Source organism: Knufia obscura (genome assembly GCF_036327395.1).
Source record: "Knufia obscura strain CCFEE 5817 isolate CBS 148926 chromosome Unknown scaffold_12, whole genome shotgun sequence".
Classification (NCBI taxonomy): Eukaryota; Fungi; Ascomycota; class Eurotiomycetes; order Chaetothyriales; family Trichomeriaceae; genus Knufia; species Knufia obscura.
Window position 1 is genome coordinate 809319 of NW_027042698.1, and position 19925 is coordinate 829243.

The 19925-nt window shown below is 50.1% G+C and overlaps 10 protein-coding genes across 10 annotated transcripts; 4 read left to right on the forward strand and 6 right to left on the reverse strand.

Annotated features, from left to right (window-relative positions):
- Positions 1 to 477: 477 nt before the first annotated feature.
- PMZ80_009084 (uncharacterized protein) lies at positions 478 to 1906 on the reverse strand (the record flags this gene model as incomplete). The annotated part of the gene is made up of 3 exons (XM_064877480.1): positions 478 to 915; positions 1257 to 1369; positions 1420 to 1906. The coding sequence occupies 3 exons, from the start codon at positions 1904 to 1906 to the stop codon at positions 478 to 480; spliced, it is 1038 nt and encodes a 345-aa protein (XP_064726982.1).
- Positions 1907 to 2921: 1015 nt separating this feature from the next.
- PMZ80_009085 (uncharacterized protein) lies at positions 2922 to 3587 on the reverse strand (the record flags this gene model as incomplete). Its single annotated transcript, XM_064877481.1, has 1 exon — positions 2922 to 3587. One exon carries the CDS (start codon positions 3585 to 3587, stop codon positions 2922 to 2924), a length of 666 nt encoding a protein of 221 aa, XP_064726983.1.
- A 1230-nt stretch (positions 3588 to 4817) lies between these two features.
- CDC55 (protein phosphatase 2A regulatory subunit cdc55) lies at positions 4818 to 6395 on the reverse strand (the record flags this gene model as incomplete). Its single annotated transcript, XM_064877482.1, has 4 exons — positions 4818 to 4841; positions 4897 to 5471; positions 5551 to 6163; positions 6213 to 6395. The coding sequence occupies 4 exons, from the start codon at positions 6393 to 6395 to the stop codon at positions 4818 to 4820; spliced, it is 1395 nt and encodes a 464-aa protein (XP_064726984.1).
- Positions 6396 to 7396: 1001 nt separating this feature from the next.
- On the forward strand, positions 7397 to 8581 carry PMZ80_009087 (uncharacterized protein; the record flags this gene model as incomplete). The annotated part of the gene is made up of 1 exon (XM_064877483.1): positions 7397 to 8581. One exon carries the CDS (start codon positions 7397 to 7399, stop codon positions 8579 to 8581), a length of 1185 nt encoding a protein of 394 aa, XP_064726985.1.
- Positions 8582 to 8661: 80 nt separating this feature from the next.
- GRX3 (glutaredoxin) lies at positions 8662 to 9549 on the reverse strand (the record flags this gene model as incomplete). The annotated part of the gene is made up of 2 exons (XM_064877484.1): positions 8662 to 8748; positions 8797 to 9549. The coding sequence occupies 2 exons, from the start codon at positions 9547 to 9549 to the stop codon at positions 8662 to 8664; spliced, it is 840 nt and encodes a 279-aa protein (XP_064726986.1).
- Positions 9550 to 10124: 575 nt separating this feature from the next.
- On the forward strand, positions 10125 to 11174 carry PMZ80_009089 (uncharacterized protein; the record flags this gene model as incomplete). The annotated part of the gene is made up of 2 exons (XM_064877485.1): positions 10125 to 10881; positions 10948 to 11174. The coding sequence occupies 2 exons, from the start codon at positions 10125 to 10127 to the stop codon at positions 11172 to 11174; spliced, it is 984 nt and encodes a 327-aa protein (XP_064726987.1).
- A 365-nt stretch (positions 11175 to 11539) lies between these two features.
- PMZ80_009090 (uncharacterized protein) lies at positions 11540 to 12816 on the forward strand (the record flags this gene model as incomplete). Its single annotated transcript, XM_064877486.1, has 2 exons — positions 11540 to 12175; positions 12421 to 12816. The coding sequence occupies 2 exons, from the start codon at positions 11540 to 11542 to the stop codon at positions 12814 to 12816; spliced, it is 1032 nt and encodes a 343-aa protein (XP_064726988.1).
- A 481-nt stretch (positions 12817 to 13297) lies between these two features.
- On the forward strand, positions 13298 to 13651 carry PMZ80_009091 (uncharacterized protein; the record flags this gene model as incomplete). The annotated part of the gene is made up of 1 exon (XM_064877487.1): positions 13298 to 13651. One exon carries the CDS (start codon positions 13298 to 13300, stop codon positions 13649 to 13651), a length of 354 nt encoding a protein of 117 aa, XP_064726989.1.
- Positions 13652 to 13843: 192 nt separating this feature from the next.
- Positions 13844 to 14605, reverse strand: PMZ80_009092 (uncharacterized protein; the record flags this gene model as incomplete). Its single annotated transcript, XM_064877488.1, has 1 exon — positions 13844 to 14605. The coding sequence occupies one exon, from the start codon at positions 14603 to 14605 to the stop codon at positions 13844 to 13846; it is 762 nt and encodes a 253-aa protein (XP_064726990.1).
- A 2125-nt stretch (positions 14606 to 16730) lies between these two features.
- Positions 16731 to 19169, reverse strand: PMZ80_009093 (uncharacterized protein; the record flags this gene model as incomplete). The annotated part of the gene is made up of 2 exons (XM_064877489.1): positions 16731 to 17060; positions 17349 to 19169. 2 exons carry the CDS (start codon positions 19167 to 19169, stop codon positions 16731 to 16733), a joined length of 2151 nt encoding a protein of 716 aa, XP_064726991.1.
- Positions 19170 to 19925: the final 756 nt, after the last annotated feature.

The window sequence follows — 19925 nt, forward strand, 5'->3', positions numbered from 1 at the left end:
TCGACGGTGAGTACATCATGAGTGTGCAGGTTTTCGGGAATCAATGGCCCACGTAAGAATGACGGCACTTGGCAGCATGGAAGCGAGAAAGCGAGCCGGCCAGCAGCCTGGTCTGCCAAAGTCAACCTGGTCAAGCTTGCTGAAGTAACGGCGACATTGAAAGCAAGATTCGTTACACCGTACGCATCTACCGGTTGTGCACGGTGTCTGAGGACTATCAGCCGAGAGAGCAGTGTAGCGAGCAGGACGGTGGTGGCTATTCTGCCTCAGGCAACAAAACCACCGTATTGTACCTGATCACCCGTGTCAACCCCCAGTCGATCAGCGTGGCTGGTCTCTAGCACAAACTTGGGACGTCAAGCGTTCATTTTGAATGACGGGAAGTGCTGATCTATGAGCATGAGCGCTACCGTGGCAGCTGCTCCTAGGTGGTCAAAACGCTGGCCTCACCATGTTTGCCAGAATTTCGCGTTTTCGCTAATGGTACGAGGCCCCTTCAATCCCAGTCCACACCTCCTCAATCTGGTCCTTATCTGCCACTGTACTTTGTGTTTCTCCTACCTCCTGTCTTCCCTTCGAGGGACGAGACGCAGCCTCTGGATGCTGAGTTGGTGCCTCTGAGGTTACCTCCACAGCAGAAGAGCTTACCGCTGCAGCACTCGTGACTACGTCCTGCTCAGACCTCCACTGCTCCCGTCTGCGCGATCGTTTCTCAGAGGACGGCGCCTCCTTGAGACTTGGGTGACCTGGAGCCATTCCATCAACCGGTCTGCCCTGTCTCAATTTGTCTTGAATGACAGATTGCAGATCGATGTTGTGAATCACTTCCTCCTTCAATTCCTCGTCCGTGATCTTTGTCGAAAAACCATAGATCTCGCCATATTCGGTGTTTGTAATGTAATAATAACCATATCTCTTTGAGAATGTAGTTAGTACCAGTCACTTCTCAGCTGTCTGAGAACGGGGCCTAGACCATCGATATTGTAGGCACTGGTCAGCTGGAGACATGAGGGGTCGAACCAGTGCTTTCCATCTTGTCGATGTCGTTGGTCCAGTATGGCCATTCATTATCGGGATATTCTTCAGTCCAGGCTTCGAAGGGGTAGTGTGCGACCGGCAGAGCTGAGTTTATGCCTTAAGGTGTACGACTCCATCTTGTAGACGCGAGCTGTACTCAAGGTGGCAGTATCGCGATTAAATATGGAGAAAAATTACACGAGAAGAAAAGGGGGACGAAGATGAGCCAGGTCTGGTACCAAAGTCTGCTTGCCTTGGCACTGGGTTATCAAAAATGGCTGAACCCTTTGAGGTCCCAGGTGGATGAGGATGAACCAGAACACACGTGCTTCAGCTAGTTGACACTCTTCTACTAAGTGTTGGTGAGCTGCTGAGACGGACGGCGTGCGATCTGCGACATACTTCCAGCAGCGTCGTTGCCGCCCCTTCTCCCAAACTGAGCTAAAGCAGCTTGACAAGCATGCACGATGTTCATCCTGAACACGTCGCCCTCTGTTCCCCTGTCCATCCGATGGCGCATTTTCTCAAGCAAAGCGGCATCAGCCGCCAATGTAAGGGCGTCCCTGATTGCTCTGTGTCTTCGCTTGTCAAGCCGCAGATCCCACTCTATAGTCGTGCGGCGTACATCGGACGGTCGATCTCGGTAGCGCCTGTTGGTGCATAGCAACAGATTGGCTAGTTTCTCAAGTTCTGGCTTCTTGTCCTTGTCATGTTGAAGCTCAGTCGTAATTTGTCGAAGTGTTTCTCGAGCTTGAACTTGAACTTCATTGGCAATGCGTGGTCTGCACGATAGTTTGCAGTCGCTATCAATGTGTTCATGCTTGATTGACCTAGCAGGATCAGATAATTTCAGAGCTCTGCAGAGTGGTCCTGGATCAATAGTAGGCATCTTGTGGTCAGGGTACTGAATAGTTGCATGCTTATAAAGGTGTGCAACAGCCGCTGGTGCATTACCTTTATAAAGATCTTAGGGCACAAACCTTTGCCAGGTGACAACGATAGAAGTCAACCAACGGTGCTTGCCATTGTCCTGATCTGTTACGTTGGTTGTCGAATCGCAACTTGAGAAGTCGTGACCTACACGCCGCGAGTTGCAAACGAAAACTAGTAATCATCGCGGTATTGAGTTTGCTATTGGATGGTTCATGAGACCTCGATCAGCGGCACGTATCAAGTGTCACATCTGCCAGCTGGCTCGATGGCACGAAAGTCGTGCGGTTCATAGGATGATGACAATTCCAGAATTCGTATGTATTACGGAGTGCCCCGAAGGTACAGAGCCAAGAACCCAGAAATTAAAGTTTCCGCTGGCCCCGGGCCTCCTCCCCAAATTCTTCTCCTCCTTCACTTGTTTTATCGAATTCCCAGTCAGTAACTTCTGCCTGTCCACAGCGGCCAAAAGCGCAAGACTTCGCAGCTGCTTCCGCTACGTGTGGTCACGTACTAACATATCAAGACGAGCAGTTCTGCAAGCCTGGCCAAGCTGTTCAGGGCAAGTTTCGCCTGACGAGGGCACTTGCTTCCGGTACGGACAATCTGTATAGAAACCAAGTGCATACAGTAATATCCACCCGGTTCGGACACAACGAGAACGAAAAGACACCGATCCTTCGATGGCACAACTCCGTCCACAAAAATGACCCTGTCCAGTGCGAGCTGAAGCCGGTGCGCATGACCATTACTTATCCAGCGCCAAGAGCGTTGATTTAGATGTAATCGGACCCAACGAAGCCACAGCATTGTCTATCTAATCCGCCACCCTTAGGCCAGGTATCGCAACAATTGTGTCATCCTAGTGAAGTGACCGCTCGAGACAGAACTGTGAAGAAATTGGATTTGCCTGCACACCCGAACTCTGTCGCGAGGAACGCCAAGACGTAATAAGTTCTTTTCATCGAGAAGTCTCAAGTGAATCCATGTCCTCTAAGGCCAAGGGCAACGAGTCTGAACCTCTGCGCAAGACCGTCGACTTCGTTCACATCGTTTCGGTTGCTGTTATTTTGGCTGGCGTTATTTTGGTTGTTGCTTCCCCTATTGTTATCGCTGGGGTTGACATTGGATCCATTGACGTTGCCACCCTTCCGATTGTCGCCATTACTGTTATTCCCGTTGACATTGCCCCCATTGCCTCCTCCGTTGTCCCTGCTTTGAACTTGGACCCCTCTGTTCCCTTCACCAAATACATGCTCATTTCCCTTACTATCCTTGACCGTCACCGTTCGAGCTCTCGAGTCTACTTGACCCAAATTGTCGCACAGCCAGTCACTCCCCAGGAGCATCTCGTTTCCTGTTCCAGGCATAATGTAGACAGCCACAGTAGCTCTATAAGAAGTGTTGTTCCGCCCCTGAAGTGAGGGGATGCGAATGTCGACGTTGGCTTCGTTTTTGACAAAACGTATCCTTCCATCAGACGTCTCACAGTCGGAAGGGTTATTAGATAGATGCCAGCGGAGTCCAAGTCTCTTGGCAAGTGACTGGGGTATCATGGAATGATCGCTACCTGTGTCGACAAGGATTTGGAGCGATTTTTGGCTACCGTTGACCAAGGCGTTTGCCTTTAGCCTGACCATCTTCGATGTTCAGAGCAGGGTAGCCAGATTCCGTGCTATGGTCGCTAATTATCAGTGTGTTTTGATTTTGGGCGCTGAGCGTCTGAGCTGGTCCAGTCGATGGTCGTGGCAGATGAATGTGCGTTGTGTGCAGACATACCGACCGTGGTCGCCCCGTGCTTGCCATATATGCTATATTTAATTTCGACATGGCGTGGTACCCCTGCTTGACGATCTGAAACATCGACTCAGCTGTCAGTATTCAACAAAGAATGGGTTTGGGCGACGATGAAGCCCGGAACACACACTTGCAAGACCGCTGCGGTATATATCGAACCACTGTCTCGAGAGACAAAGGTTGTCTTGTCTCAGGCTAATGCTGTGTGATCGAACTAGTAGCGACAATACATAGAGGGCCAGCAGTGTCTTAAAAACTTTGTGCATAAAGGTCCTGAGAGGTGTCTTCGCCGCGGCTGCGGAGGTCGCCATCGACTCGCTAAGCCCTCCAGGTCATCGATAAGACGATGTTGTTTGTTAGTGGGCACCATGTATGTTACCATGTTCGTAGAAGTTGTTACTATCATGTTCCCAGATGGAAGATGATACCACGTTGTCCAGCCCGGTAAGCAGCTCAAACTCACCTAGCAGCCCTCGCAACTCGAGAGGAGGGCACAGCGACGCGATTTGGACGCCAAGAGCGCCTGCATTGAGCTTTCGAGCATGAATGGGCGTAAGCTGTGGTTGACATCGAGATCCAGCACGAAAGTAGTGCTGTGATGGACGGGATACCTAGAGGTGCATGTAAAACGAACAATTTTTCAATTTCAACTTTTCGGTGTCATCTCATTTCGTTGTCTCCATCTATGATCAGGATCTCCATATGCAGAGCTGTCTGCAAATCGAAAATTCCTTCTAGCATTTGGCTCGCGCCTCCCTGAGCTGATGATTCGACATGTGAGTTTTGTGTCTCTACTGCACCAGCCCATTACTTTTGCTCTCGTGATTTCATTCAACCGAGACTCATCAGTCATAGCAAATCATCGAATCCCCTTGTCTGCTCCGATTGTTCGTTCCGCCGGTTTCGCATACCACGTTCTTTCCGGCTTTCTGTTCTCCAGTCCGTTCTGATACGATAAATTATGTAGGATAATGCTCGCTCGCTTGATGGTTCGTATTCTGGCGCCAATGATTATGCAGTGAGCCTGGTCGAAGAGAAGTCGCAAGAATGTGCCACGTATTTGGAACAGATACTCATAGAGCTGAGAAGACGAAGAGCTATATCCGTGTCAGTCACTGCTTCGTAAGCTGCATAGTTCATCAGTAGACTTACGTTGTTAGTAGCGGCAATAGCGATACTGTCCTCAAATGGATGCCAGCTCATATGCAATATCTTCTTGTTAAAGTCGATTTGATCCGCGTCCGTTTCTTTTCGCATTCGTGCTCCTTGTCCGGCAGCTGGAGAGCCGGCTCTACTGGTGCTCTTCTTGGCACCGTTTGGACTCGTGCTGTTGATTGGCGTGGGTACACCAACCTTCTTCGCCTTGAAGGCGCTCTTGTCTGCCTGTAGCACGACCTCGGTCTCTTGTTCTGGGTCTGACGGATAGATCATGAAGTTGTTGTTATAGGACCCGGTCATGACATTAGAACCATCACCACTGAAGACAACCTCAAATTTGTCGAAGATGCTGTCGTTCTCATAGGTATCGCAGAGACGGGGCCTAAGGTGTTCGTGAATTGGGATCGTCTTTACCGGTTGCTTTTCCATATTTACATCCCATATCTTGACAGTCAAATAATCACGGGATAGGATGTAGCGGCCGTCGTTGGAAAATCGGACGTCGGAAATTGAGGAAATGATTTCTGAAAAGAAGGATCGGGAGGAGGGGTCTTCCTCTTGTTCAAATTCTACACATGGTTAGTGGTGAGCTGGTACTTTGGAGGGAGTTCGTACGTTTGGCATGTGAGTCGCAGAGAGCGCTCTCACGCATATCTGCGAGCTTGATCGTGCCTTTGCTGCTAGCATACATGAACCAATTGCAACTTTGCGGGTGGAATTCGGCAGCGGTAATGACTTCTGTCAGCTCCTCCATGTTCGCCGGCTTGATGTCGACGATGTTGAAGCTTTGATCTTGTATGTTCAAATTCCACAAATTTATCCTGAGGTCATCGGACGAGATAAAGGTTTCTCCATCGCTGTTCACGGAGATGCTGTTGATGTGGTATGCGTGAGCATTGGCGTAGGTTCTGCGAGGGACGGCAGCCACGACAGTATCGTGGTGTGTCATTCGAGGTAATTTGAGCTCAGAGGCGTTCTTGAAGACAGGGTGATTTCGCTGTGGTGCCCCTCCACCTCCTGCGCCGCCGGGCGTCAGTTCGTGCGACAGGTTGTTCTCTGCGACGACCTTTAACGACTTCTCGAAGACCTTCCATAGCTTGATCGTCTTGTCGTTCGTGGACAGCAGGTAATGAGAGGCATTCTGGCGTCGGCACCATTTGATCTTGTTAATCTTCTCCTCTATTTCGAGAGATTTCAGGTAGTCGAATTCAGGTTCATGAGACTGAAACTCGGTATGGAATTTGTATTCGCAAGTCTTCTTCTGTAACAGAGATTAGTGGTCATCCACAAAACTCGATTATCAGGCATACAGTCTCATTGCGCTCAAATAAAACGACCCGGCCACCCTTGTCGCCAGTAGCGAGGTAATTGCCGGTATGGTCAAACTCGACAGTCGATATTATATCTGCCTCAGTGATATCTTCTACCTCTCCCTTGTCTCCGAAACATTGTGTGAACTTCCACGTCGGCGTGGATGTTTCAGCTTCCGCCATCTCTCATGGCCCACCAACCTATCTTAGCAACGACGGCGAGATGCTAGTGCAAATATCGTGGAGGGGTCGAGGTCGGGCACAATCGAGGGATAGACAGAGATGATCGTTAAAGATAGCTGCGAGAAGAAGAGATATGCGGTTGACAGGTGCTTTGTCTAGTCAATGATAGGCTGCGATTTGGGTGTTGGGAGGTAAGTGATAATGGAGTGTCGAGGAACTTGAAGGGTCGTGATGTTGGTAATGGTAATGTGCCACGTTTGCTTGGGCGTCAACGATTGCCTGCGCAAGCCAAAATCATCAAAGCCTCGATTGCAGCGGATGAAGAACGGCCAGGCAGAAGACACAACAGATGATCGAGGTCTACGTGATCCTCGTGCGTAAGGCAATGTACCTAACTTGGGTCACGCAAGTTACGAAGTATGAGTGCAGGTGCGGTGGGTGCAGCTGCCTCTGTATGTCATAATACTCGATGCTACCCTTACCGCCCACGGAACCTGCTGTGTTCGCTTGCAAGCTCGTAAGTCCCGGTTGGTCATAGCGCCATTCTGTCACCCAGAGCCCTCTTTCTATTTTTCTTGGCATGCATCCATGGCCGCTTCGAGGCCGAACGCTCCTGCCTTCGTCATCGTTGTTCATTTTCAGCACTCAAACCGACACAGAGCCTCGCAGTATAGCTCTGTCAAGCGACTGCCTCATCCAATTTTGTTTGCTGTGACTGTTAGTGATAATAGAGCTGCACACGACCTTACGCCGTGACGCTTGAGCCACGGAGTTACAGAACGTGGTGCTTCTTGTTGGTTGCCTTGACAATGCTCGCTTTTCATATTCCGAGACACATGTCGAAATGGTGGGGGGTGCAACGCGCAGCTACGGCGAGGAAAAGATCAATGGGTAGTCGGTGCATGCAATCATGCGGTGTCGGCCGTCCGGTGGTAAGAACGAGGCATACTACTTCAGGGTCGCTCTTGCCTCGAAACTTGACACTGAATCCTATCAAAGATATGCGAGCTCTACGTCGTTCCTATACCACAGAATCGTTCAAGACGATAGCTAAGGAAAGTCCTATCCTCCTTCGAGATGCATGTCACTGCTCAAAATGTGTGGATCCATCCACTCATCAGAGGGAATTCAATTATATCGATATACCCACGAACATATACGTATCCTCCATTGACCCAGACCCTGAAACAGGTACCTGGAAAGTGAGGTGGGAGAATGATATAGCTGGGTATGGTGACCACGTTTCTATCTTTCCTCAATCAGTTTTGATCCAATTGTTGGACGGCATACCTGCCGGGCTTGACGCGCATAGGACTGTCTCAATATGGGATCAGAACAAATTTGCAGAAGAAACCAGGGATATCGATTATGAACACCTGCTGCATGATGATGGCTCACTGTCGGTTGCTCTGGAGCTGATTCAAAGGCATGGTTTGATCTTCGTTACGGGCATACCGGAGGACGAAGAAGCAGTAAAGAAAATGCTTGTTAGGCTCACTGGACTGTACAGGAACACCTTCTATGGCGAGTCATGGAACGTCCGATCAGTACCACAGGCCAAGAACGTCGCGTATACTTCTGGCAACCTTGGATTTCATATGGATCTGCTCTATATGAAGGAACCACCGGGATTACAGCTACTGCATTGTTTGCAGAATTCCTGCCAAGGGGGCGAGTCTGAGTTCGCTGATACTTTCAAGGCGATTGATGTACTAAGGCAGGAGCAGCCTAGATACGTTGACAGACTAGTGAAGTCGAAGATACGATATGGTTATTCGAATGATGGGCACTTCTATTCTGATGACAAGCCTGTTATCAAGGTAAGTAACGGTCAGCATCATCCACTACCTCGGATCTTGAATGCAGCAGACCCGAGTTTCATGGAAACTGTTGATTGCGTTTTCTGGAGTCCTCCTTTCATAAACTCAATTGCACATGCTGCACATGATGGCGACACCAAGGAATTCCTCCAGGCATCGAGGGCGTTTGCCGAGGTCATGCAGAGGCCGGAGCTGATCTATGAAACAAAGCTACCTGCTGGCACTTGTGCCGTGTTCGATAATTTGAGAGTGGTTCATGCACGGAAGGCGTTCGACATGAATAGTGGTAGCCGTTGGCTGAAGGGCATGTATGGTGATAGGCAGGATGTATTGAGCAAGTCGTTGAAACATGTCTGGGCCAAATAATTGCTGGAACCTGGCCAGAATTCTGGTTCATTAAAGTACAAAAGAAGTGTCGCTCAAAGATCGATATTGAAGCAATTCGCCTAAGCAGTAATGCCTGGTCCGCCAGCCTCAGTCTTCACTGAGAAATCCTTGAAGAAGTCCGGATCACTATCGAGCTCTTCTTTGACCTGTTATACTGTTAGTGGGCGTAGAGAGGTTGTCTCAGATACACTTACGATGTCAAGACCTCCAACAAGTTCACCTCGAGTGTAAAGCTGAGGAAAAGTTGGCCACTCCGAAAATTCTTTCAAGCCCTGCCTCACCTCGTCGTCTGCCAGAATGTTGAAGAAACCATACTTCACACCGTTCTCTCGCAGTACGCTAACCAGCTGGCGAGAGAAGCCGCATTGAGGCGCACTCGGTGTACCCTTCATGAAGAGCATGACTGGTGCAGCCTTGACCAGGTTCGATAATCTGGCATCCAACTCTTCTTTCGAGCTTGTCATTGTATCCGAGGAGTATTGTGGTGCTGTGCTTGGATCCGATGCGTCGGGTGCATACTGACTCAGATTCTTGGTTGCGCCGTTTGATTGTGCTGGTGCTGTAGCTGTGAGGGCAGGTGGTAGTCCGGCCTTGCCGCCACTTGACTTGGACGAAGCATATTTCTCGACAGCCGTTCTCACTTTACTGGCATCACTGCCGCCTATTGTCTCTAGTGTCTTGCCATCCTTCTGTAGAACAATATATGGTACTGAGGTCACATCGTATGATTCAGAGACGTCGGGTAGGTTTTCGGCATCTATCGAAAGGAAGCGCACACTAGAGTCGTTCGGGTACGTCGACGCCAGAGTTTGTAAAATGGTGGTCATCTGCGTACATGGTGCTGCCCACGAAGCCTTGAAGTAGAGGACAAGAAGTGCTGAAGGTGACGCATCCTTGACAGTAGAATTGAAGATGGCCTCAGAATCGATTTCTTGGAGGGTAGCCATTGTGTGTGCCTGGTCTGAAAGAGTCAAGATGTTTGGACGATTACCGTAGAAGTGGTCGACAGGAACGTGTGATGAGAAGGTCCTTGCCGCTTCGTTGTATCGAAAATGTTTGCCCGAACATCTTTCTTTCGCAACGCCGCTGTCGCACCTGCCCACCTCAGCCGATGATGCAATTTCTTCGCCGTTCCTTATCTTATCAGACGGGAAGTGGTATCGATAAACCGAGGTCTATTCCTAATTGAGATTGGCGCTCTTCGAGCTCTCAGACTCCTAGCTCCTTGCAAATGTTCACGGTTGTCATGAGGGAGACTGTAGCATGGATAAGATCTGGCAGCAAGACCAGCGAAATGAGGTACACATTGTATCACACATCTTGCCTCAATGTCAGAGCGCCGTGTCGCCGGGATGTCGGCTACCTCAATTCCTCAGAGGAATGAGGCGAAGACGCCGAAATATCATGCGGACGTGCTTCTCCATGTTTAGGGGTCAATGATAGTACCCAGTGCCATCTCTGCATGATCTGTTTTGCTGCAGCTTCGGAATCCTGTTACTAAATGGGCAGGGCGACTCCTATCATGGCAAACGCCGGCTCGTTCGACGCTATACCCATGCTAGACTTCCATGATTCGATCACCAATAAGCAGGACTTTCTGGTCAAGCTTCGCGAAGCCATTGTCAATGTCGGCTTCCTCTACGGCAAGAATACTGATTTTCCGGTGCATCTCGTCGACGAATTGAAGACACTGTTGCCGGCGCTGTTTAGCATTCCCGTATCTGAAAAAGCTCAAATCCAGCTTGAAAATTCACCACATTTCTTGGGCTACAGCGGAGTAGGTGACGAGACGACGGCAGGGAGATCTGACCAACGGGAGCAGTTTGAGTTTATCTCCTCCCAGCATGAGAATTGGAAACCAGGGCTACCACTCCACCTAAGGCTTGCTGGGCCTAATCAATATCCTACATCATTGCCACAAGCTCCGAAAGTGATCGACGCGTACATGAAGTCTATGACAGGCTTCGCTTCTCGTTTCGTCGAGTTGGTGAGCGAGGCTCTCGGTTTGCCCACGGACACGTTCTTAACATATCTAAGCCATCAGAACAGGCTGAAGATCGTTCGCTATCCTGAAGCAGACGGAGAAGGAGGGTGCCAGGGTGTTGGTCCGCACAAAGATAGTTCGGGATGGTGGACGTTTCTGCTAAAGGCATCTTCCCCGGATGTCAAAGGCTTGCAGGTATTGAATAAGGCTGGTGCCTGGATAGATGTTCCCAACATTCCGGGAACGTTTGTCATCAACATTGGTCAAGCTTCTGAGGTGATCACGCATGGAACATGTAAAGCCACGACTCACCGAGTGCTCGGAGGTCCGAACGAATGATTCAGTGTCCCCTTCTTCTTAGGTGTGCGAGGCGACCTGACCAAGAAGGAAGTCCTGACATTTCTTGCTCACCATTTCCAAGAACAGTCGGCAGAGTCGAACGAGGGTGCACAGATTGACTCTGCTTTCTTGAAGGGCAAATATGATACTTGGGGCGAGTCGCAGCTGCGTACGAAGATTAGAAGTCACCGAAAAGCCGGCAGACGATTCTATCCCGAGGTCTACGAGCAGTACATTAACGGCGCCTGAATGTCCAAGGTGGTGGTCGGATCTACGAAGAGCAAGCTGATTCGGAGCTATACCTTTTCAGCGGAACTTGCCCATACAATCCACGCCTTTCATTGCTCGAATATGACGCGATCTGCGGAGAGCTGCAGCTATGCTTGTGGTTGTCATATCTCTGCCAGCATACCCTCAGCGGTAGCTGCAAAGCAAAGAATGATACCTGGCCCTTGTTGACCCTAAGCAGGTGTCTCCCCGCAAAGCAACAAACAGTGCGGAGACACCAATCATGGCTAAGCGATGATCCGTACGATTTATGGAATTGCATAAGTACGTACTTCTTCTTGTTGATCGATGCGCTCGCCTTACGAAGGCCTTCACTAATCTACAACATGGCTGCTGCCGACACCCTCCGCGCACCTGCGCCACTCCCAAAGTACGAGCAGGCCGCAGTCACCACCCAGGAGCTAGACTGGGCAGATCTGGTGACGCTTGACCTTTCGGACTTCGACAACCCAGGGGGCAAAGAGCGTCTAGCAGAACAACTATTCGACGCAGTGCAGAACATCGGTTTCTTCTATGTAATCGGTTTTGGAGCTAGCCAGGATGAAGTCGACCGCCAATTCGCAATCGGCAAGGAGTTCTTCAACCTTTCCATGGAAGAAAAACTGAAGTTTCGAGCCGACCTCGAGCATGGCGGATACAATGGATACAAGCCATTGGGTTTGCGCGAGATCAAGCCCGGCCATTTCGACAACACCGAGATCTACAACATTCCGAAATTCTTACCAGCTTTCGAGAGACCACATCCTGAGATCATCAAGCAGCACTATGCCGAGATCGAGCACTTCAGCAAGATGATATACGAAAACGTGGTACGCAAACTACTGCTCTTGTTCGCGATAGTACTGGAGCTACCTGAGGACTACTTCCTGGAGACGCATGAATATGATCAACTCAGTGACTGCCACCTGCGGTATATGAAGTACCACAAGAAGACACTGGAGCAGAACGCACAGATCGACAATGTTTGGATAAAAGGCCATACAGACTTCGGGAGCCTCACATTGCGTAAGTGTGCCCTTCCCAACCCCATATCCGTTGGTTGCGCAATGATCATCGGGGCGCTTCGATGTCAGGACGTATTGCACAATGCGTTTTGGCTCGGTCGCTAGGCACTCGTTGGCCTGAATCCGCACAGCACCTCCCACTCTCCCCGTCACAGGTTTACTGACATTCAATATTTTTCCGCCAACCTCTGGCATCGCTCCAGATCAGGACGCCAGACGGCAAGGGCTGGAAATGGGTGAAACCGTATCCTGAATCAATCACTGTGAATTTGGCAGATGTGCTACAATTCATCACCAATGGCTTCTTGAAAAGCAGCATTCATCGAGTCGTAGCACCACCGCCAGATCAGGCACATCTTGATAGGTATGGCGTGCTATACTTTGTGAGGCCGCGAAGTGATCTGAAGTTGAACCCGGTGCAGAGCAAGGTGATGGAGAGGCTCGGCTACGACAAGGCGGTCGATGAGAAGGCTGTTGGACTAACGGCAGGTGAGTGGGTGAAGGCGAGAGTCAAGAACAATGTGGAGAAGTATCCGGATGCGAAGGACAAAAATGAGGCGACCATTCTGGGTGGTGTCAAAGTGAAGTACTATGATTGAATGCTTGGCAAACTGTCGCCAAGACCGCAATGAGTACGCCATTGCATTATGGTAAATGTTGCGTTCGAGTGCCTGCCACGTAGAAATGTCTACGAGATAAGTATATGGCGAAGCATATCAGAGCCGATTCAGATGGTGTACATCGAGAGAGGCTCGCAGTATGTCTATCTAAGCCTGTTGTGGAGTAGCTCATCCTGCACCTTCCAGGATGGAACCCCTCAGTACACCCGGCTTCACGTGCCTCTCACGGTACTGGTGCACACCCCAACAGCACAGTGGCTCGTTGCTGCTAGGTAGCTCGGTGCGTAAGCACGATTGGACAATGATAATATGAATGCAACGGACTTCTGTGCTTGAGAAACATCAGTCTCAGGCATCAGTGTTTCCGTAATTTTAGGAAACCCACGACTGTATTGCCTCAACAACTCGGAAGCAGGAATCTTGTTTTTATCCACTTCAACTCAGCGGCGCCTTCCACACCATGGCCCAACAAGGCTTGAAGCCATACACCGGCCCCTCCGTCCAGGAGATGATCGCGAACCACACTCTCGCCGACAACATCATCAAGTACCACAACAATCCAGACAGCGACGCAATTCTTGATCGAGACAACCTTGCTACACTTCTTCGCTTCGTCAATCATCCGGAAGACCGCGACCAGATCCTCAAGGACAAAGACGCCAGTGGTGCTGCAGAGGGCAAGGATTTCCGTGGAAGTCTGACTGGTTATATTGTTCTGAAACATAACGATGAGCCAGTACTCACGGACGATGAGATAGAGAAGTTGAAGACGTGGTTTGATAGTGGTGCGGCTGATGAGGTCTTGAACCACTGAAAACGTGCTAGTATGAACTGCATGAGGAAAGACTCGTGGGAACTCCCATTCATGTCCAACGTTCGTGTTTGCCATTAGTGTATCTACCAGAGTACACAACAAATAAGATATGAGCCGTGTCCTGACCTCTCCCTCCTGGACCTGCAATGCCATCCCAATTACCAATCTCAGTCTCTGCGCGATACTCCCTCTTCAAACCTTAAGCGCACTGACAACCGGCCCACCCTGCTGCCCCTGCACAAGCACAACCCTCTCCATTTTATCCTGCCCAAACTGCGGCAACTCAACCTTAACCTCCCCACCCCTCCACTCCCCAATCTTCTGCACATCACTCACCAGATTCCGATACGGCATCTTCTTCCCCTTGTTGGTGCCCTTCCCAACCTTGACAATCTGACTCCTAGGATCATAGCTCACAACCACGATATCATGCGTCTCAGCCTCAGACCTATCACTCTTGATGAACAGCTCTTCACCAAAGCGATCAATGCCGATGGACCAAGCCATCTGGTTGCCCATATCTCGAGCACGGGCAATGATGTCGCTGACTTCGCCTTGGCGCGCACCAACACCGTCCGCGACACCATCGACAACGACCTGCGGTGTGAAGATTCCTGTTCGTCCCCACTTCGTAACGTAGGCGCGCTGACGTGCATCCCAGGCGCTGCGGCCGAATGTATCTTTCCAGTCTGCATTATCCCAGTATGTCACATCGTAGGTGAGCAAGAGGCTGTTTGTAGCGTTGTCGATAGCCTTGTGAATGGTGGGAAGAGCAGGAGGACAGGACTTGCAGCCTTGGGACTGGAAGAGTTCGATGACGGAAAGGGCTGCGATTTCGACGAAGCAGGCGTCTGTATGGACGTGGTTCGGGTCGGAGAGGTGCATGGTGCAGGCTAGCTGGCGGTTGCGGCGCCGGGTGAAGATTTTGGTGATGGATTTGAGGAAGTTTGCCATTTTGGTAGGGTAGATGGGTTGTTGAAATATTTGATGGTGATGGTTGAATGGTACGGCTGTTTGGTAAATGTGGTGGTAACTCGTGGGTATGTGTTTATGTCCGATGTGCTGTGAGTCGTATGGAAAGCTGGTACATAAATCTAGTACTTATAGACTTCTGGTTGAGATCAACATGAACGTTCTATCGTGACAGCAGGGGCAATGTGGAAACGAGGAACCTCAAAGTCTGCCTCGGGTCCAGAAAGGTATCGAAACCAGTCACTTTAGTGATATGCAGTAGTCTCAAGAGCTGAACAATAGGCGGGTTCGTTTCATGTAATCAACGAGCAGACCTATGGATCGTCATGAAAGGGTGATAGGGCTATCTGGGCCATAGCACAAACCCTGCAGGACAAGATCAGCTGTTGGATATGCCACCAGTAGGAGAGCAGTGCCAGGGCTTGGGTCAACATCGACACTGCGCCGGACCGGCTCAGTCCCTGACAGAAAGCGAGCTTGGGGTTTCCAGGTAGTCGGTTGTACGCCTGCGGCTCGTTTACCAGCAGGCTAGTTGTTGCTTCTATCTGTCCTCCGAAGCCATGGCCCTCACTATGATCAAAAGTGGCCGGGTTTGTGGCAAAAGTTGTGTAAAGTTGTTCCATCTCTCCACACGTATGAGCTAGAGCAGGTACGTGGCTGTCTCTCATGACCAGGATGTGAGGGTCGTCAATCTAGCGATGTACTGGTGGACAGACACTCACAAACCCCAGTATCTTTCATCTAATCTTGGGAACTTCGTAAGCCAGCTGAGCACTGATGCCCGGAGTCAAGCATTATCCTTTGATGCTCAGCGGGCGCATGTCGCTTGAATCCACAGTAAAGGGATAAGGCAGAGGGAGGTATCACGGCATCGAGGCATATTGACGCGGCGTATCGCGCATCTGCACCAGCACCAGAGAAGTGGGCCAATTAGTAGGGCTTTCAGCCCGCGCAAAATCGACACTAGAGCTGTAGCTCTCGTAGACTTCCCCTCTTCGCTATCAGTGGCAGTGACCAAGGTAGGCATAACGGTTTCTGGTTTGGGATGAGCATTCCCGTCGATAACACAGCTGAAAGCCTGTTGTTCAATGCCAAGCACCACGCCTGACGAGGCTGGAGCATTGCAGCATCTTGATTATGGAATGATGATGGAAACATCGGGGGCCTGAACAATCGCCAAGTTTGCCGGTGCATTCGCTTAATCACGTGATTATGCCCGCTAACCGTGCAAGAACTCATCCTCACTTCACTCCTTTCACTTGTCGTTGTGACCTTGCCGATTCCCCTAAACAGGTACGAGTGCTCGTTGCGTCGTAAGTGAGACTGTCCCAGAGACAAATGGCCTGCTACCAACGACTACCGCCGGCAGCAATCTGCATTGCAACCATGTCCGGTCCTCCATTACATCGTTATAGCGGGATTCCCCATCCTTGAGAAGAGTTGATTCGCACTGCAAATCACATGTGCTCAAGCAACGTTCGAGAGCATAACGGACGACCGTCAGCATACTTGGCAAGTTATCGCGACGCCATCGGTGAAGCTTGACTCGAGGTTTGTTGGCTGGCTGGGGGGTCTGAAAACAAGTGGAAGGAATCCATGCATGATAAGTTCCCGCACAAGTGCGAGCCGTCCGTATTGGATACAAGAATATCGAACAAGTCCTCCACCTTGACGACATGATCTTGAATTGCCCATCTGCGGTGCTTTTCTTGAAGAAACCAAGGACAGCAGCGTACAAGAAGCCTCTCTGCCAAGTGTATCCCTCGTCCCTTGTGTCGCAGTCCATACAAAATACTGGAAGGTGCTTGGAATCTCGTGGCTCGGTCTTTCGTGGGTTGATACGAATGAAACAGCCACCACTTTCTCAGATCGACACACCGTCTTTCCCGTTCAGATGTCTTTGTACCAACCCTTGCGTGCCTCCTTCACGTCCAATATAGCAATCGAGCTCCAAGAGCGCTTCGAGCTTGAGCTCCTCAAACAGAGCACCATTGTATAGCAGGAGCTAGAGGCGCATCAGTAAAGGATACAGGCAGTGAGAGGCAGGGAGAGGCAGAGAGAGGCAGCGATTTCCAGAGACTTTCAGAGAGTTTCCACGAAGTCCACACTACTTACTCCTTTGATCAAGCATCTCAACCTCTGGAAGCTGCAGGTCTTCTGTTACTTTGCAGTCAATGAGTCGATTCTGTGAGTCATCTCTGGAGTCTCGTTGACCTTGGTATCCGGGACCTTCACAGTTGGTGGCGGAGGGCTTCCCAGGTGAGGCATCTTCTCCATCCCGACCCCGAATGGATGGTGGGAGAGTGCGTCGGTGAGCAACGTTATGGTTGTGAGTCAGCGGAATGATGGGCGTACGCAGAGTCAAAATCTGCTCTTCCAGGGCTTGAGACTCTGCCTCGAGTTTCTGGATCTGCCTATTCAAGGACCTGTTCTCCATCTGCACCCTCGTTAACAGCAGTATGCTGTTAGTCCTGTCTTAGGTTGGACCGGGTCTCCGGCCCTCTTGATCGACGATGTGAGCGGCACGGTGTACCCCACGCAAAAGGAAGTGAATACAACGAAGTATCAGCTAATTTTCACGAATAGTAGCCGGTGAAGGTGGCCCCTGAAATAATTACCAGCAAGCTAAGTACTGCTGTGTTGTATGATCGGTATTCTCGCTACTATGATACAATTGCTGTGTATCTGCTACCAGAAGTCGCTAAGATCGAGCCCTCTGATTTACCTGCTGCTTCTCATTCCACCATTCCCGATAGTAGTCAAGCTTGCTGGCATAACCCATTGCACGAATCCTAGCTTCATTCGTGATGAACCAATGCGTGTCAGAACCCGTACTATCATCCACGTTCGCGTCAACCGAGCCGGTGACATTGGTTCCAGACCCTTCTTCGAACCTCTGCTCCTTCAGCCGGCCGTACGCATTCAAGATGATATCTCCATTACCCAACCTTTGCATCACCAAGCCTCTGAATAGTGCTAGCGTGCCAGCTACAGGCTTGAAATTCGCGGCATCAAGGTATACAGCCACAGTCACCGCATCTTGGAACGCAGTTTGGGCCGTAAAGGTTGAGCTGCCCGATTGCTGTGGAGGCTGATCGTTCCGAGAGGGCGGCCGAGACGAGGAAAGCGAGGGATCCACGATCTTAAGATGACGTTTTGGTGGGAAAGGCGAGCCAGCTCGGTGGATCAAGGATGTGCCCGTCCAGGTGATGAATGCTAGGGTCATAAGGATGTAGTTCTTGTTTGGCAGTGGTTGATTTGGTGGTGGGTCTCGAAGCGAACGGAGGGTGTGATAGGGTGGTGTAGGGAGGAGGCTTTGCTGGGTAGGTTGACTTGGAGCCGTTGGTTGGACGGACTTTGCTTGCGGCGCTATGTGTGTCTTGCGTTGCTGAGGAAGTGGTGTCGGCGTTTGTGATAGGGCAAATGTGCCGTCCCGCCTAGAAGCTTGGTGTGGAGGCTGAGCGAATTGCACTTTTGCTTTTGTCTTCTGCTCTTCATCTAAATCATTCTGCAGCATTTCGTTAGTAGTCTCGTAAGGGGCAGCGTTGTAGGGAGTAACAGGCTGCGTGTTCGTCGACCCAGCAATTAGCTTCTTCACCCCGTGGTCAATGGCTTCTTTGTCGAGTATGGGTGATCGCGGAGTCGTGAAGGCGTTCGAGTCCAGCTTCTGCAATACAGTTCGACGCTTCTTGACGGTTGCAAGATTAACTTCAGCTTCCTCAAAAAAGTCATTGTCCTCATCTTCCTCGTCTGACAGTGCTGTGCGAGCGCCAAATGTGCTGCTCAGCCTGCCTTTGCTGCTGCTCTTCTCGATCGACTGCTTGGAACTATTATTGTGCACACCTTGCGCTTTGGCATTCATTGGCTTCATGGTGGGCGTTGTTGGATCTGCCTTTGCGCCTCGAGCCGTAGGCGAGCCTTCATCTAGCAGTCGGTGACCGCCTGAGCTGAAATCTTTGATTTCTTCGTCCTCTCCATCCAATGAGCTAGCCGGTCCGGAAAATCTCTGTCTCTTGACTGTTGATGGTCTAAGGAAACCTCCTGCAGATTCGTCTTCATCCGCGCTGAAAGACCGTATATGCTCTTGAGGTCCTCGTCGCCGTTTTCGACTTCCTATATTGGCAGATTCTTGTTCATCTTTTGCAAGCCGTTGGCTTTTGGGTGACGGCTGCAGCAAGAAGTGGCAGTCCTCGATAGCAATATAGACGATGTGCCCTTCACCATTCAGTCTCTTTGACTTCTTGATCGCGAATGTACGAATGTCCAAAAGATCACCAACAGCTATGTGGGCAGCGTCTCGTAGCCCACTAAGCTTGCGATGCAGCAGCGCTTGTATCATAAGCTCTCCATCCGTGAGAACGAATTTCAGTGTGAAGTGATGTACTCCGTCAAAATGCTGTGTGCTATTTGTGGAGTTCGATGCCGCCTGCTCATGGCGGTCGTACTTGACATCGATGAGCTCGACATAGGCGACTCGGAGGAGGAGTGACTGAGGATGAACGCAGGTGCGAAGGAGTTCTGCGATTTGAGGTCGAAGCTCTTGCATCTATCTTGAGCTCTGATTCATGCTCAAAGTCCATGTTTAACGACGCAGCTACGACTGATAGTTATTTCGGTGCGGATGGAAAGGATGAACTCGAGGTCGAACTGCATCTGACAATGAATCGCAATAAGAGCACGCCTTCACAAACGCGTATCGAACCGAGTACTATGAGACGCGTCAATTACGGTAGATCGAAACGCACTAGTCTCACTCTCTTTTGCCTGCTCGTCTCTCGGTTACGATACACCTTTTCGACGCTGTACCACCACAAAGCAGTACTAATTCATTAATAATACGTATTATACACAAAGGAAACGCGGTATACGCTTTCTAACGGACTAACCGCCGTAAATTTTTGATTAATATTGATGGAGTAGCTATCGAACGTAAAAAATACTTAGCTAAGCTTACAGCTAGATTACGGAACTCAGGACTACTTTTTACCTGTAGTGCCTTTCTAGTACCTAACGATAGTAACTACAAAATTGGTTAACGGATGACGAAATTTAGTCTATCTAAAAGCGCGTCTCGAGCTTATTATACGAGTAATCACACGCACCGTAATAAATGCTGCTTATAGTGGTGCAGCGACATTCATGCTGTGTAGTGGAAGCAGTTGATAGAAAATAATTTGCAGTGAGACTAGTGCGTTTGGATCTACCGTAGTCAATGACGAAAGTGGTTCGAGCGCGTCGGCCTCGCTTTTCGAATACAGGACTTACATGTAGATGAACTCGATTTCGAACAAGGTTCGCTTTC